Consider the following 15,814-nt stretch of genomic DNA (forward strand, 5'->3'; position numbering starts at 1 on the left):
TTATTTAACAATTATTTTTAATAGTTAAATATAATAGAAAAACATTCTATTTAAAAATTAGAGTAGTATTTAATAAATTTGATTCTTAGTCATACAAAATTAAATTGACAAAATGTTATAAAAGATAAATATAGTTTAAGTTTGTTTGGTATAAAACTGAATAAACAAAAAACCGACAATACGTAAACCGAACCAAACCAAGATAAAATTGATTTTAATATGATATCTAATTTTTGTAAACCAAAATATCAAAAAACCAAACTGAGATCAGACCAAAATTTAATAAATAAAAAACCGGCAGTATATAAACTGAAACAAACTAAAACATATATGATTTTAATATGATATCTAATTTTTATAAATCAAAATATCAAAAAACTGACCAAATTTCGGATTGAACAACTATACTTTGAATATATGATTTCTATACATGTCCCACCCGATGCAAAGCGTAGATCATCCTGGTTTATAGTATTTTAAACCGATACGCATTATGTATATGATACTAAAATCTTGGTGACGTGACATTCTTTTGGTGGAATAAGTAATATAACAATCAGGTGAAATAAACCAACTTCAACGAGATTAATATTAAGCAGTAAAAAAATTACTTCGCAGTAATCAAACTATTATGGTGAAATCCTGAAAATCACGTTCCGAGACCTCCAAAGAAACCCAAAAGAAAACCCGATACAGTGTTTCCTGCTCCCTATATACTTCTTGACTTTATTTCATTATACTTGGACTCGGGAGTAAGTTCTCACTTCTCACCCACTTGTCTGTAACACAGCACAAGCCAAAAGGGGGTGTAGGTACGGTGAACCGCTAGAAGCCTTCAAATGCAGTACTTACGGAGTCTTTCTTGTTTCAAACTCATAAACCCTGAGATGATTCCTACTTTGAGAAGTGTCTCTTTTATGTGCAATACTACGACTGACGACGCAATACTACGACTTACGACGATGGACCAAAAGTCCAGACAAACCCGAGTGATGCTGATAGTGTTGTTACTTTCCAGTTCCATTCATATCTATAGATTCCCGTCCAAAGATAAATTCCATTGGAATTGGCTGATGTTTATAGCCTGAAAGGTTAGAACACTCATAACATTGTTATGAAAAATCCATCTAATATTTTATGAAGTAAACAATACTCAACGCAGCTTCCCATATGTTGAGTGAATATATCAAGTACCCGATGATGATTTTAAGATCCACTTTTGCTTCTGCAGCACAGTAAAATGAGTTTTAAAAATAATTATAAAAATTTATTATTACACGGCGTGGTGGAGAGACTTTAGCTTGGCTTGCCTCATATGAAGTGGGATCACCACCACCTCCTCTACGCGATGATTTACCCTCACCGGTCACTGCAAAGCCGTCTTCTTTTCTGCTGCGAGATCCAACACGGCGACTAGAATATCTAGCTGAACCTGAATAAAATCGGAAGTTCAACATCACTTTTCTTGATTCATATAACTAACACAAGGCACGTTATGCATCCTCCAACTTCAAATGAACTAACCATTCTCAAGAGAGTGTCCATCAGAGGAGTTCACAACTTCTCCAGATCTTTGCAACAACGTCCTTTGTTTCACTTCTCCATTGTTTGCTGTAAGATCATACACAACATGAGAGGAGATGTCATGGAGCACGACCATACAAAATTAAACATTGGTCAACAACAGGAACAGAACCTGCTGAAGATGACAGTTGGTCCTCGCTGTTATTGGACCCGTCAGCGCGACGGAGAGGAGCCCACACAACACGATCAGGTCTGTCCCTGTTTCTAGGACGCCTCTCTTGCTTCTCAGTGTTGGTACCAGAAACATGATAGTCTTTCCCTGCATATATACCATCTGTATTTAAAATTATCAGCCTAACTTGGGATGGTAAAATGGAGACAGAAAGCCTAATCCTAGTCCCTTATAACCTGCTCGAGGAGGACGCTTGTAGTTTTCTGCTTCTGAGGGTTCCACTCTTGGCTCAGGCTGGACCAAAGTTGAAGACTGGCTAGGTCGCGGCTCCTTTCTCACAAGCATTCCCTTGATCAATCTCCCACCAACATCACCAATCTTCTGGTTCTGTCTTGAGGTCGAGGATAGAATAGTTTCCATCTGCTGTTCTGGTTGTGGTGGAGAGTTCTGGAAAGCCGTTTTAAAACACACGTTGACTTATGATTCTGTCTACAACCATCAAAATACTGGACGATAAAGAGATCAAGGCTAGGACTTTCTTAAAGAGCCAAAAAAGCTTACAACAGGAGTGTCTCGGTCTTTTTTCAGGAGCAAAATCTTTTTCTTCCCAGACTCCATAGTCAATGAAATCCCTGGGAGAGAGCTATCCATGACAGAGGCTGTAGATGAATTATCTTGCTTGGAACTGCGGACGCTTTTTGAAGTGTCCTTTTCAACATACTATTAAGAAAAGTAATAGATTGAAGATGGACACAAGTGTTAGTTCCCATATGAGTAAAATGGCAGACTACAACGAACTATTCAGTATAAACTCCTACAAAGTCAGAGACAACACCTTCTTCTTTTCAGAGTTTCGTTTCAAAGGCCTTGAACTTGGCTTGTTTGCCGAGACTGCTCGGGATCTTCTGCCTCCTCTTCGAACATCTAATGAACCCTGTTTGCTTGAACAGAAACCATAGATCAACAACAGATATTCTGAAAACTACAAAATAGCTCTGGTTTTCTTCTACGTAACCGTACCTGAGATCCAATCACAGTAGCACGTTTTTGACGTATGAATTCCATAAGAGGGGTAACAATAGGAGCCGGCTTTGAAGCACCTAAAAAGTGATTTTGGTTAGTAAGTTTTATTCATTCATTAGAGAAGAACCAACTTGGTCAGAGAAAAAAACATATATCAAAACGATTGCAAAGGGAAAGACGAACCAGACTGCTCGGCTTCTCTTCTTTCCAACTGGACTTCAGCACTGGGGAGATTCTCAACAGGTTGAGCAATGAGCTTAAGGAATTCAAGGTAGTCAGGGTCTTTGGTAATAGAGCCTTCACGAGGATCTTTCTTGTCACATGGTTTGGGCACACGCTGTGAAGGCGCATATTCAACTATGGCCTTGAACTGAGCACCTAAACCACATTAATCACATTTCCGAATAAATAAACAGAATACATGCATGCAGTAGACGGAAGACAGATTAAAAGTGAAATACCCTTTTCATTAACAAAGACATGGCCGTTGAAAAATGCAGCGAACTCATAAACATCTTCTGGGGACTTGAAACCAAAGTAGGCCCGTGAATGCTTCTGCGTCTTATAGCTGTGGAAGCAGGGAAAAAAGAAAGAAAGATAGACACATCACTAAAAGCGACTAAATGTAGACAGCATCGATCATCTTCCTCTAGTGATACTATTTTTTTTCCCAGAACAAAACCGATCGTCTTCTTTAATTAATCGAAACCCGAAAAGCAATCATCTTCCTAGCATCCTATGTAAGTAGTAATAAAATAACGCTTACTTGGACTTGCCAGGACGAAAGGAGAACCAACTGTAGCTATCACCGAAACGAGAGTCGATTTGGGATAAGAGATCGGGCTCTGAAAGAGAAGGCGGCAAGTGCCGTACAACCACCTTCCTCTTCGCTGACCGGTCCTTCATCAGATCAAATGATACCCTATTTCTTTCCCAGAATCAAAGAGAGACACATCAGAAGCAGTTTAAAAAGTCGATCGCAATGTTGCCCTAATTTTTGTTTCCTCTCCCGTGAAAAATTAATTAGAATAAAACAAAAAAACCAGACAAGTTTCAAACCCGGAAAAGAAGAAACATAACCGCTGTCGCGACGAAGCGGATGGCATTGGATTACGTGGACTTTCGAGTCTCTATGGCCCAATATTTGGGCCTGTTGTGGACTTCTAAATTTTATGTTTCAGTCGAAAGGCAACGGCCGGCAGCCCACTGTGGCATTCATTAGTTCGACCTCCCGGTTTCTGTATCTTGGATATGTTCCACCGAAACTACTCCTAAATCCTAAATCTTAATCGATGAGGTAAGCAAAGAGTGCAAATTGTATATTCTAATTTGCTACATTTATCTATACTATCAATGATCACAAGGGGCATTGCCCCCGCGCTTGTGGACATAGTTCTTGTTTCATTTTAATATTTGTTAGGGTTATTGTAACTTTGAATTTTGCGTTTTGGGTTCGATCATTGTTTTCCAAGTTTTTTATTGTTATAGGGTTAGAGTTGTGATGATGAACTGTGAAGTTCAGGGAATCCCATAAGCGAGGAAGCCAGAGGCTATGATCTGACTACTACGACCAAGACGGAGAGACTCGAAGGTTGAGTGAAGGACGCCGGGACGCCGGTTTGACGAACTGGAGAGGCAGAGAGAAACAATTTCTAGAAGATGGTTAAATGTAAGAGGAATCAATTAGTTTTGTGGAGATGCAGATTGGGCTCATCAAAGATGAGAATCATATATATGGGGTTTACAGAGGGGCTACAAATCAGGAATATTTATGATCAAGCGATTTAAGATGTGGACATGAAGAGTTCACCGGTGAAAAAATAGATTACGAACACACACGGCGCAACTCTGTAACTCAGACTTGTTTGAGACAATGATGAAAAGAACTCAAACTCATGTTAAACGACAACAGTTTCTAATATGGGAAAACTATAATTATTGCAAAATTGAGCTATTTTTCATATAACGTGATGAATCCTATTTAAAAATGAAACTCATAACACACTTGTACGCCCGACCCTCAGAGGAAGCCGAAGATGCAAGGGATTCCGACCTTCATAAATATATATTAGGTTCGGCCATCAATGTACAAAGTATCATTTAGCTTAGTGGTATAAATGTTGGTGTTTATATCTCAATAATCTGGGTTCGAGTCATGGCTTTGACACTTTCTCACACTTTTTAAAAGTGAGGCCCACAAAACGCTGACGTGGCGCGCTAAGGAGTGAGCAAAAACTTAACTATTATAATATATACTAGGTTCGTGTCCGCGCTACGCGCAGATTGTATAGTTATATAATTTTTTTTTTAAATTAGCACAAATATATGACACTCTTTGGTAACTTTATCCTAAAGATCTATAAATTTGAGCTACAAAAGTAGTTAGAGATCATTTTTTTTTTACCCACAACAGAAGAATTCTACCTAATAAAGCAATTGTTGATGATTTTTTTTTGGTCCTAGTTGTTAGGGAATCTCCAACTCTACTTCATTTTATATTCCAAACATCAGTTTGGAGTAAACTCTAATCTCACTTCATAAATGGAGTAACTTTAGTCATTATTCTATTTAGGAGTTGAGCATTTTTTATTTATATAATAATACTTTAAGTCTTAAATATATTTATTTCATATTTTTTCCTCATTTTTATGTAATACTTAAATATTTAAATTTGAAAATAATACAATAACATGAAAATATGATTTCCATAAGAGAATATCTAATAATTTTAAATAAAGATGCATAAACAAATAAAAAATACCAAAAATAAACATAAAATATAAAATAAATAAAATAAGTGATTTAATAATCCGATAAATCATTTATAGAACTGACAAAATTAGCGAAGTATTGTCCAAATGATTAAAAAATGACCGATTTTATAAAAAAATTTTCTTGATTTATTAAATTCAAAGATAAAAAAAACTCATTATTCATTATAAAATGCATTAGTTGAACCAAAATATGATATTTTATATATAATTACGATTATTTTACTTTTTAATAATAAATGTTTAATATAAATAAATTATATTTTTATGGAAATTTTGTAAACATAAAATAGTTGAGGTTAATTGGTGGAATGAATGTAAACATAAAATCGTTAGCCTAGACCTCTGAGTTCCATGTCGTTATCATCATCCCGAGAAATGAAGGTAGTGTCGGTTCCAATTGAGACCATTTCCGGATCAGAATAAATTCCAAGTAAGCTTTGGCCGGTCCTAGCAACACTTGACTCAGTCGCCTGTTCCCCACTGTATTTCCCCAAATATCTTGCATAATCTAGTTTTGATATGTTGAAACGCCCTTGATCTATTCTTACATCATATTTATCGTACCAACTTTTGATCTCAGAACACCTAGTACAATCTTCAGGAGTTTGCAGAAACTGTTGATATGATAAAGATTAAAGCTATGTGTTCTCATAGCAAGTAGCATCTTCTGAAAGCGATGCTGTCTGAAAAATGGAGTAGTGTGTCAGCTAGGGTTGCACTGTTTTGGTTAGCTGCGTAGGGGCAAAATGGTCATCAAAATTGTGCTTTCGTAAACTATAGTATGCGCTTAGTTTCGAGAAGTAAATGTGATATAGGCGCCAATTTTCTCTTTTACTTATGTGGTAAAATAGAGAAACCAATAAGAAATTAGAATATATCAGATATTGCCAACTCTAATTTTTAAAACATGTGGTCAAATTTGAAAACAACTTTATAAATATAGAGAGTGGCTTTTTGCTAAACAAATAAATTATAAATTATATTAACAATTGGAATTAAACTGTAACTAAATCATCTTGAGGTCCGGACAAAAATAATATAAATCCAACATAAGTATTAGGTACAAAACTAACAAACACCGAACCTAATTAAATACACTAAATATCTAATCAAAAGGTCATTCAGAGACTGTGAGCTTCACTCTTCTCCCATGACTGAGATTTCATCTGATTTCAACATCTTTCTCACATCTCCATTAACAAAACCAATCAAAATCCATCTTGATTCACCTTTCAATTTCACAAAATCAACAATCTTTCTTCTTAATCCCTAAGAAAAATCAAACCTTTCGATGACACTCGCAACTTCTGCTTTCTTGGTTCTTTCCTTCTTCATCTTACCTCTCCTCTCCTCCTCGAAGCCGATGAACTGCTCCGACACTTCCCGTCTCTGCACTTCCTTCCTCGCTTTCAAACCGAGCCTTCACCATAATCCCAAGCATGTTCGACGCATTACCCTCCGACATAACCGCCGATATAACCTCCGGCGACGTCTACGTTCGAAAGAACTGTTTTTTGTCTCACCACGACTCCTCATCAGTACGCAACAAACACGACATTCACAATCAGACAGAACCGTAGCTCCGTCTCCGAAGCTGTCGTCTCTGCTTACAGATTAAAATAGGTTTCGAAGGTGAGGAGGAAGATAAAGGGTCGGCATGGACTTTTTTGTAGATGCAATTTTTAATGCTTTCGTTGGGCTTTTGTAAATGGGTTTTAATTTAGTACGTAGCTTGTATTTTCAGAGAAGCCAAAAAATCTATAAAATTTAAAATGACATGGCAGTTTGGTTGGATGAGAATATTTGTGCCTATGTGGCATAGCTTAGAAAGCCTCAATTTAGCTGCTTTTATATAGTAGTGGTATATATTCTTAAGTATTATCCTAATATTTTTTCCATCCGATAATATTTAAATTAAAAAAAATACATAGGAAAAACAAGACATCAAACACAAAAATCTACAGAAAGACAACTAAAACCTATAGGATATAACTACAATAACGAAATTAAAAATACCCACCATGATAATAAGTCAATAAGCTTGCAACTCTCCAACACCTCGACGCTTTTACTGTTGTCGTTCATGCCCCACCAAACGATAACATCAATCTCTACCAACACTAAGAGCACACCTCTCCAACCCAAAGAACCCATACTTTTAACCTGACAAGATTGAACCACTCTAGAATCACACCCACTTCTGGATACAACAACAACACACTTCACTACGCCCAAGCTATGCCTCGATAAAAACCATACAAAGAACACACCAATCTCAACAGATTTGGAGATAAATGAGGTCAAACCCGTCAAATCCCACCAAAGACAAAAGGAAACCAGAGCAAAAGACATGTGATAGTTCACACCAGCACTAAGAACCAGAAAACATTACTAGCTTAGGAACCAAAAACCAATAGAGAGCCCATAAATTTACTGATATAAGATGTCAAACCAGTAAGAGCAATCTAATAGATAAACCAGAATGGAAAACTCTCTACAACGACATCTTCAACGTCTAAAAAAAACGACTAAATCTAGACGAGTAGGTCTGTACAAGACCTTCCATAACAAATATGAGCATAAACACCACAAAAGTAACATTATTTGGTGAGGTGAGGGAGAACAAGCTGAAGATCCACCGATGACCATCCATCGCCCCTCACCTAAAGCACATTTGCAGCTCCATAAAACGGCTAGAGAAACAAGTCACCAGTAATCGAAAAGAGTCTACAGTCATCATCACGCGCCCAAGAACCGATCTGAGCCCAAAACAAAGATTCCCCCGCTGCATAAATAAGAGACAAGGAAGATTGAGAATGGAAGAAGAGCAAAAGAGGAACAAGGGGGTCCGATGATCTTGCAAAACGACGGCGACCATCAGAAAGAGGAATTTGATTCTTGACGATGGATAGGGTTTCTCTCGTCGAAAGTATGCTGATATGTGTTCTCTATCATATTCCTTTTATGATTTTTGAAGAGTAACTATTATCATCATATTAATGTGTTATATTATTTTTTTACTACTTGTCAAATAATATTTTGTCACTCGTTAACGATAAAATCGTCCAACAAATACTAAGTCATCTATACCATTCTACTAAGTTAAGCACCAGTCGATATAATGAAATATAATAGGCTCACCTCAATTAAGACTGAGCAAAAACCCCGAATCCGAAAATGAACCGAATCCGATCAGAAAAATAGTACCAATTTTGAACCAAAACTGGTTAAATATTTGAACGAAGTCAAAATTTTGTTATCTAGCGATCAGGAACTGACATGGTAGAAAATGTCTCCAGTACCAATACTAGTCCTTCTCACCAACTGATATTGACATAATTCTTCCTTAGGGTTCCAATTCTCAGCCCGCTTATCCAGTCATTCCTGCATAAGCTCCCAACGAGTAGTAACCCTTGTAGAACCTAAAATATACACTATGTATTTGATAGTGATCGAGAGTTTAATCTAGGGAAGAAAAGACAATGTAGGCAACGATATCTTTAGAACACAACGATGTAATCAGATTCCAGTTGGCAAAGATGGATTTTATTGATGAATAAGATTGAGTACAACGAATGAAATGAGATCGAATGTTACAAATGAGATCGACAAGAGAAAAGACTTAAAGTTAGGTGAAAACAAGGTCGATGTATGGGTGTAGCTCTCTCTAGGGTTGTCAATGTGTCCTTCTCTGTATCTCTCGATCTCTTCTTATAGCGGATTGACTCTGCAATCTCTGCAACCGTTCCGCGATCTCTGGCTTCTTGAATCAGTCTTTTCTTGCTCGTAATGGGCCTCTTACTCGCTCCGCGTCGCACGGCCCAGACTGGTGCTGGCCCATTTGGCATATGGACCAAAATTGGGTCCAACAACCCTCGCCTACTGAATCGTGGATTCTTGCTGCCTGGTAAGAGCCTGAACATTTTCGAAAAAAAAATATTTCATCTTGCAATCTCCCTCTCTCGGACCCTTAGCCAAGTTATCATAACTCACAACAATAAGATCTTATCACTTCCCAACAATTGTATCCCTCTGCGTCAACAACTGGAAAGACATGAGCATCTACAATCGGTATGACACAAGGGTGAGTATGCCTTCTTAACACCTTCATCCTCTGATATTCATCAAAAACAATCGTTGGGGAGACTTCCAGCCTGTTTCCCAAAATATAACAAAAAAGAGGAGGGTAATAAGCATTGACACAAAAAGCAGAAACGACTATCAAAAGATAGAGACTTACTCCATATTAGACTTTGAAGGAAAGATTTCCGACTCACAAAAAAGTTACATGCAACAAAAAGCAAGTTCTGAGTCAACAACAGATATATGCTGCTAAGATAACAAAGCAGCAGGAGATAAAACTTACCGGAGCAAATCACCATGAAGAGATCGAGTGACATCAGAAGGACTACCCTCAAGCAAAGACATGTTGTCTGATGGAAACACCTCAGCATTTAGGTTTTAAAACACCTTAACCTTACTCTCAGGACACGACTGAGAAATTTTGGTGCTTACGCCAGAGACCTTCGACTTTTTCCTACCTGAAGCGAGAAGATCATGGGCACCGACAGCCTTACGCTAGGTACCAGCACTGCTGCCCGTGATCTTCACATCATCATCTTGAACGTAGTGGCTGGAGGCCACCCTCTTCACCGAGATCGCCTCCATAGGCTTCTTCTACGCTGCCAACGCTTCCACTCCAATAGTTCTTGACATCTTCCTTAGAAACAAGCAGACTTAAGATATGGAAGGAATAAGATAGCGGAAGTGAAGAAATGGAGTATGCAGACTTACCCCAAGAGCTACAACGCTCTAAAGCCTCTTTAATCACTAAGAAAGGAATCTGACTTTGCTAAATGGGAAGCTTAGGACTTTCTCGATAGTCTTTCTTCTGACGATGAAGCATGATTGATATACCATGGATTTTACCCACTTTTAGTCATGGTATATGAGTGTTTTAGACTATATTATATGGGTTTGGAGTATGTTTTAAAGTATTTTTCAGATTCAGGTACCTTTTGGAGAACTTTGGTGATTTTGGGGCCTTTTAGAGCCTTTTGAGTGTAGAACTGCACAGACGCGTCAGATGTTTAGATATGGATGGAGATCTTTCCATGGTGAGACTGAGCCCATATTTTGACACAACATAGAGCGTTGAGTTATACTTTCAATGCCACCGGTTTGAGGTCAATCCACCGGTTAGATATGAAGTTAAACTTGTTTTACTGAAGAGTGGTCAGTCTGCCTCGCGAGAGGAAGCTGTCGAGGAGACGTATGGAACGTCGATCGATGACACAGCCTTGGTGTCGATCAACGGTGATGCCAGAACGTGGGCCGACTATATTTCAAGCCCGACTTAGGCCGAGAAGATACCACAAATTACCAGAATAAGCATGGGCGACTTGAAACCCTATTTATGTGTTTTCTAAGCCATTGCTGACGGCTACGCTTTATTTTATTCAGTCTTAGGTTAGGAGAGAAGGGAAGAACTCCTTCTGGACTCTTTTGGTTTTGGCTTTGGTTTTCATATTGCTTTCTATATTATATATATTCTTTCTATGATTTTCTGTGACAACTATCATTCTGAATAGATCCACCTGCTATGTTTAGGGTTCAAATAGAATTATGAAGGATTAGCCCAAAATATAGAACTGCTAAGTTGTTAGTGATATCCATCAATTGAATTTCTCTTATTGCTTGCGTTCTAGAGTAGCTAATTAGAACCCTGATATTAGGATAATTAGGCAAAACAAAAACATGGTCTTTTACCTGAAATAATTCGAATTGTACTAGGATTGCTAGAAACAAACGGAAGTTGATCTATGAAACCTAGTGAACATAAGTCAAACCCGCTCGATAAAGCTTGCTGGAAGGAACATCGATCGACAACCCTACAGGTGTATCGATCGACGTTCTGAAAGGTGTATCGATTGATTATCCTTTGATAATATCGATCGACACTTTCTCCAGATCAACAAATGACAATTGAGATCTAAAGATCCAGGCAATAGATAATCTAAACAAACGAAAATTGATAGATTATTACTTAGTTTGTGTTCTTGAATATCCAATATACAACCCTAGCCTCTATACTACTATAATCCCGATTTCCTGAATAGAAATCCTAGGTCTAGCAACCATCCTTCCATCAAACAACTTTCAGTCTCTTTAGAACAACTACCTTGTTCGCCCCTGCAATTTACTATTACTATAATTTACCTAGCTTAATCATAAACTGTTTAGATCTATTGTGTGCCCTAGCTCCCTGTGGATTCGATCCCTAAGTACTACAACTCAACCTCTTATTTGAGAGAGTAAAAATTACTCCTTAGGGCGATTTGAGTGATATCAATGATGCAACACTCCTGCAAGAAAACACCAAAATTAGTCTTAGAAAAACTGCGAAATTGACATAGTTAGAAGAACTCTCCACCTAACAGCAAAATGCCAAAAGGTGAAAAAACCGGGAAGGGCCATAAAATCACATTTCTCAGACCAATGTTTATCAAACACGGGGTGGACTTTCCTAACATCCTTTGGTATAACCTGAATGATATTGTTGTTATTTTAGGAATGAAGATATAATCTACCATCACCACTGTTAAGAGGAGACAAGTAATATGAGAACAAAACCTCATTAATCCCCAAAACGAGACCCTCGAGTTCGCCAAGATACTGAATACCAATGAGAGTTCTACAAGTTCATGGGTTGAGCTGACTCGGTGATACGTCAAAATATTCAGATATTTTGGCTATCAAGGATGGAAACCTATCTCGAAAGCAAGATTCGAAGAAGGCGTCATAAACAAGGACCTAGTGAACTCTGAAATCAGAATCTCCGTCATAAGTACCAGGAGCTTGAATGATAACATAATCTACAAGAGAGTATCTTCTTCTCCATTCCCTGATTTCATCCTCCTTAATCATATAACGAAAAAAAATATTTTGAGGCTCCATTGACACAACAACCGGTGTCGGGCTCTCCATCTTTGTAGTCAGTTCAATGAAGGAACCCTAACAATCAATAGATCCCCATACATCAAGATCAGCCTTCTTCTTCGATCTAACCCTACTGCATATGGACGAGGAAGGACACAAGGGATGGCTAAACTTACCTTCCATCCTAAATATGGGTACCAGAAATAAAATCAAAGGATTCTAAGGAAGAAATCAAGAAAAAAAACTCGACTAAACTCTAAATCCTAAAGAGAGGAACAAAGAGAATACATGATAAACAAAAGGATTTTTGGGGCACCGAAATGGGAAATCCAAAGAAAACAAGAACGCAAAAGAAAGAATCACAACAAAATGAATTGGAAACTAGAAGATTCAATGAATTAAGGGAAATCAATATTTAAAAGGCAATGGAATAATTGTTATGTTTTCTCAGGGAAGCAATGAAGAAAATAAAGTGATCCCAATGGTAACTTCTTAAAAATAGTGAAAGGAAATCTTTGAAATAAAATCATATTTCATTCCCAGGAAACCCCTCTCGGCTATTGTCTATGTCTACCTCCATATTAGAAATATCTGCTTCCGCGTAAGAAAACAGATCTCCTACGGGAGACTCCGATAAATACATGCGATCATTCATAGCCAGACAACGATATATGGCCATTCTAGCATTTTACTACTCAGAATTCCTAGTCCAGGCCAGGAACCATCAACTAAAGTAAGGAGATCAAATACACACTGCGGTACATGATATGCTCAAATTACTCCTAGAGCACTCTCTCAAATAAGAGGTCAATTGCACTACTTGGGAATCAAATGCACATGGAGCGTGGATCACACAATAGACTATCAGCTATAGGTAAAGCTATAACAGAAATAGAAAGCAATAAAGCAAACAAAACAAGATATCAGTTTGTAGACGATTAGGGAAAACACTAGATCCAGAGAAATCAAACATGCAATCAGTATTGAGATCAATAGTCGCTAAGAATTTATTAAGTTCAATCCCAGAACTCGAATTCAATTATAAGTTGTCCAACTTCAGCTGCGACAACTGTCTAAGTTTATATGCTCGAAAGCCAACTCTTGTTGCGCGACCAATTTCTCTAGACATGTGTTAAAAATCGATTCGATATGTTCACTAGGTTATCTAAACCAACTCTCGTTGTATCGATCAACCTAGCTCAGCAGGATTCAAATCAGGATATCAGCCACACTCTTGTTTTATTCCAATTATCCTAAGATTAAGTTCTAGTGAATAATCATAAGAACAAGCAATAAGAACAATCCTGATGAAGAAGACAATGGATTACCCTAGCAGATTTATCAATCACAAGTTCATCAAAACCTTAGAAAATCCTTAGATCTAACAAATGAATTACTCAGACATGATAGAAAGAACACAAATCATAAACTGGAATAATTGCACATAAATTAAAAGTGAGAAATACTGGAGTTCCAATCGATCTCTAAAGGAATTCTGATATTCTCTCCCAAAACCTCCCTAAGAATGGAATAAAGTTTAGCCTAAACAGTGGCAGCAAAATAGAAATAAATAGGTTAACACATCCTGGTTTCTTTGCAAATAAGAAAACTTATGGGTAAAAATGCAATTCTTGAAAGTTCCGTTGGTCTCGCAACTCCGCACTAGCGTCGATCAACATCATGGCAGCGTCGGTCGACGGTCACATCGTATATCGACTCTCTTCTCTGCACAGCTACGGGTTCACTTCTCTTCAAGTTCCATTTTACTCCATAATTTCCAAAGTGCTCCAAAACGCATATGGACCTGTAAATGACCTGAAAAAAAGTCGAAGTACATAATAAAGACTCTAGATAAGGACCGATATATGGCTTAAAATCGGTAAATACTAGGATCTATCAGTACATTGACAATTCTTTCTTCTGATTAGAAGAGGTGTCAATCAAATCAGACGGTAGAAGGCTACGCGTCATCAAGGCCCAGCGCCAAGAAATAGATCTCGTCATCCACTGAAATGTGAGAATAGGATCACAGATCCTTCGAGATTAATCGATCTCATCAACCTCCGAGCCTGGAAACACTTATTATACAACGATCATCCTTCAACTATATACGACTAGCTTTATACTCTCAGTTTTATATGTGGCCAAGTCCAGAATAACCCGAAAAAGACACTAAATAAGTGACGCCCTCCTAAAGATAAACCTGCTGATAACGAATGACTCCGGTTAACCGAAATGCACATGTTATCTCTTGACTTCACCTATGAAATCGAAAGATAAAGAGTAAACTGTTGGGGTATAAATTCAGAAAGATATTACTTCTGCTTCCGAACAGGACGCTAGACTTCAAATTATTGCTTAGAAAAATCTTGGCTCAGACGTGGCTTCATCCCTGTCTCCGGGTAATATGAAAACCTTTTATTGAAGTAGAATTTTCCATATTTCAGAATATGAAACTATTTAACCTAGTTTCCGACTAGAGAGATCCAAACCCTAGATCAAGGAGTCGATTATTCAATACAAAAATATTAGAGATAGACGGCTAAAACTAGTGTTCATCTATCAATTATTGTAGTTCTGACTAAGAATTAATAAAACGTTATCTTTGGTTTCTTTTCCTATTTGTTATCGATTATTTACGTTTTCGTAGTACCAACAAAATACTTACACGAAATTACCCTAACAATATATATATATATATATATATGAATCTGTCACTGTTTATATTAGTCTCTAAAGAAAATGTGAGCGACTTTAATGAATAACCATGTAAGTGTTATAAGATAAACTTTGAAATGATCCTCCACTCCTTTGCCAACTCAAACACTATGATCATCTACTCATCAAGCACTATGATCACCCACTCATTTACCAAATCAAGCACCATCTTTGTTATTTTATGTATTGTTGTTCACTATAAATACCATCACTCATCTCACTCTTTTGTACACCATTACATCTTCTTCTTCTTCCTTATAATAAACTCTCTCTCTTATATTAGTGTTATTTGCTTCCTACGGGTATTAAATTCTACTCTTATTTAAATTTCTCGATACTATAAATTATAAGTTATCTCATAACACGTTATCAGCACGATCGTTCTGCAATTCGGTAAAATTTATTGTATCATATATACCCTACTATAATGGTCGGTATACCGCCTGTACTATTATTTATATTATGTTATAATGCCGGAATACCGCCTATATTATTTATTAATATTTTAATTAATTTATTGGTCGGCCGAGCTGCCTTATATTCTATTTATTGTTAACTGGACGGCCGAGCCGCCTTTATTTTCTGTTTGTTGTTAACTGGTCGGCTGTTTGGTCGGCCGAACCGCCGTATAATTTATTTATTATTCTGCATTGACCGGCTGAGC

At 37.3% G+C, this 15,814-nt stretch overlaps 1 protein-coding gene across 5 annotated transcripts; it reads right to left on the reverse strand.

Moving 5' to 3' along the window:
* Positions 1-561: 561 nt before the first annotated feature.
* On the reverse strand, positions 562-3,779 carry LOC106307890 (regulator of nonsense transcripts UPF3-like). 5 transcript variants are annotated; one of them, XM_013744978.1, is made up of 12 exons: positions 3,486-3,779; positions 3,181-3,287; positions 2,903-3,097; positions 2,717-2,796; positions 2,532-2,630; positions 2,258-2,416; positions 1,933-2,143; positions 1,697-1,843; positions 1,525-1,611; positions 1,296-1,432; positions 1,195-1,225; positions 562-1,084 (listed from the first exon to the last, which is right to left on the reverse strand). In XM_013744978.1, the coding sequence occupies exons 1-12, from the start codon at positions 3,623-3,625 to the stop codon at positions 1,008-1,010; spliced, it is 1,470 nt and encodes a 489-aa protein (XP_013600432.1). In that variant the 5' UTR covers positions 3,626-3,779; the 3' UTR covers positions 562-1,007. The 5 variants fall into 5 exon arrangements, with proteins under 5 accessions (XP_013600432.1, XP_013600431.1, XP_013600430.1 ...); XM_013744977.1 differs by having other exon boundaries at positions 1,311-1,432; positions 1,697-1,858; XM_013744976.1 differs by having other exon boundaries at positions 1,697-1,858.
* Between the last annotated feature and the right edge of the window lie 12,035 nt (positions 3,780-15,814).

This window comes from Brassica oleracea, chromosome C8 (genome assembly GCF_000695525.1).
Source record: "Brassica oleracea var. oleracea cultivar TO1000 chromosome C8, BOL, whole genome shotgun sequence".
Taxonomy (NCBI): Eukaryota; Viridiplantae; Streptophyta; class Magnoliopsida; order Brassicales; family Brassicaceae; genus Brassica; species Brassica oleracea.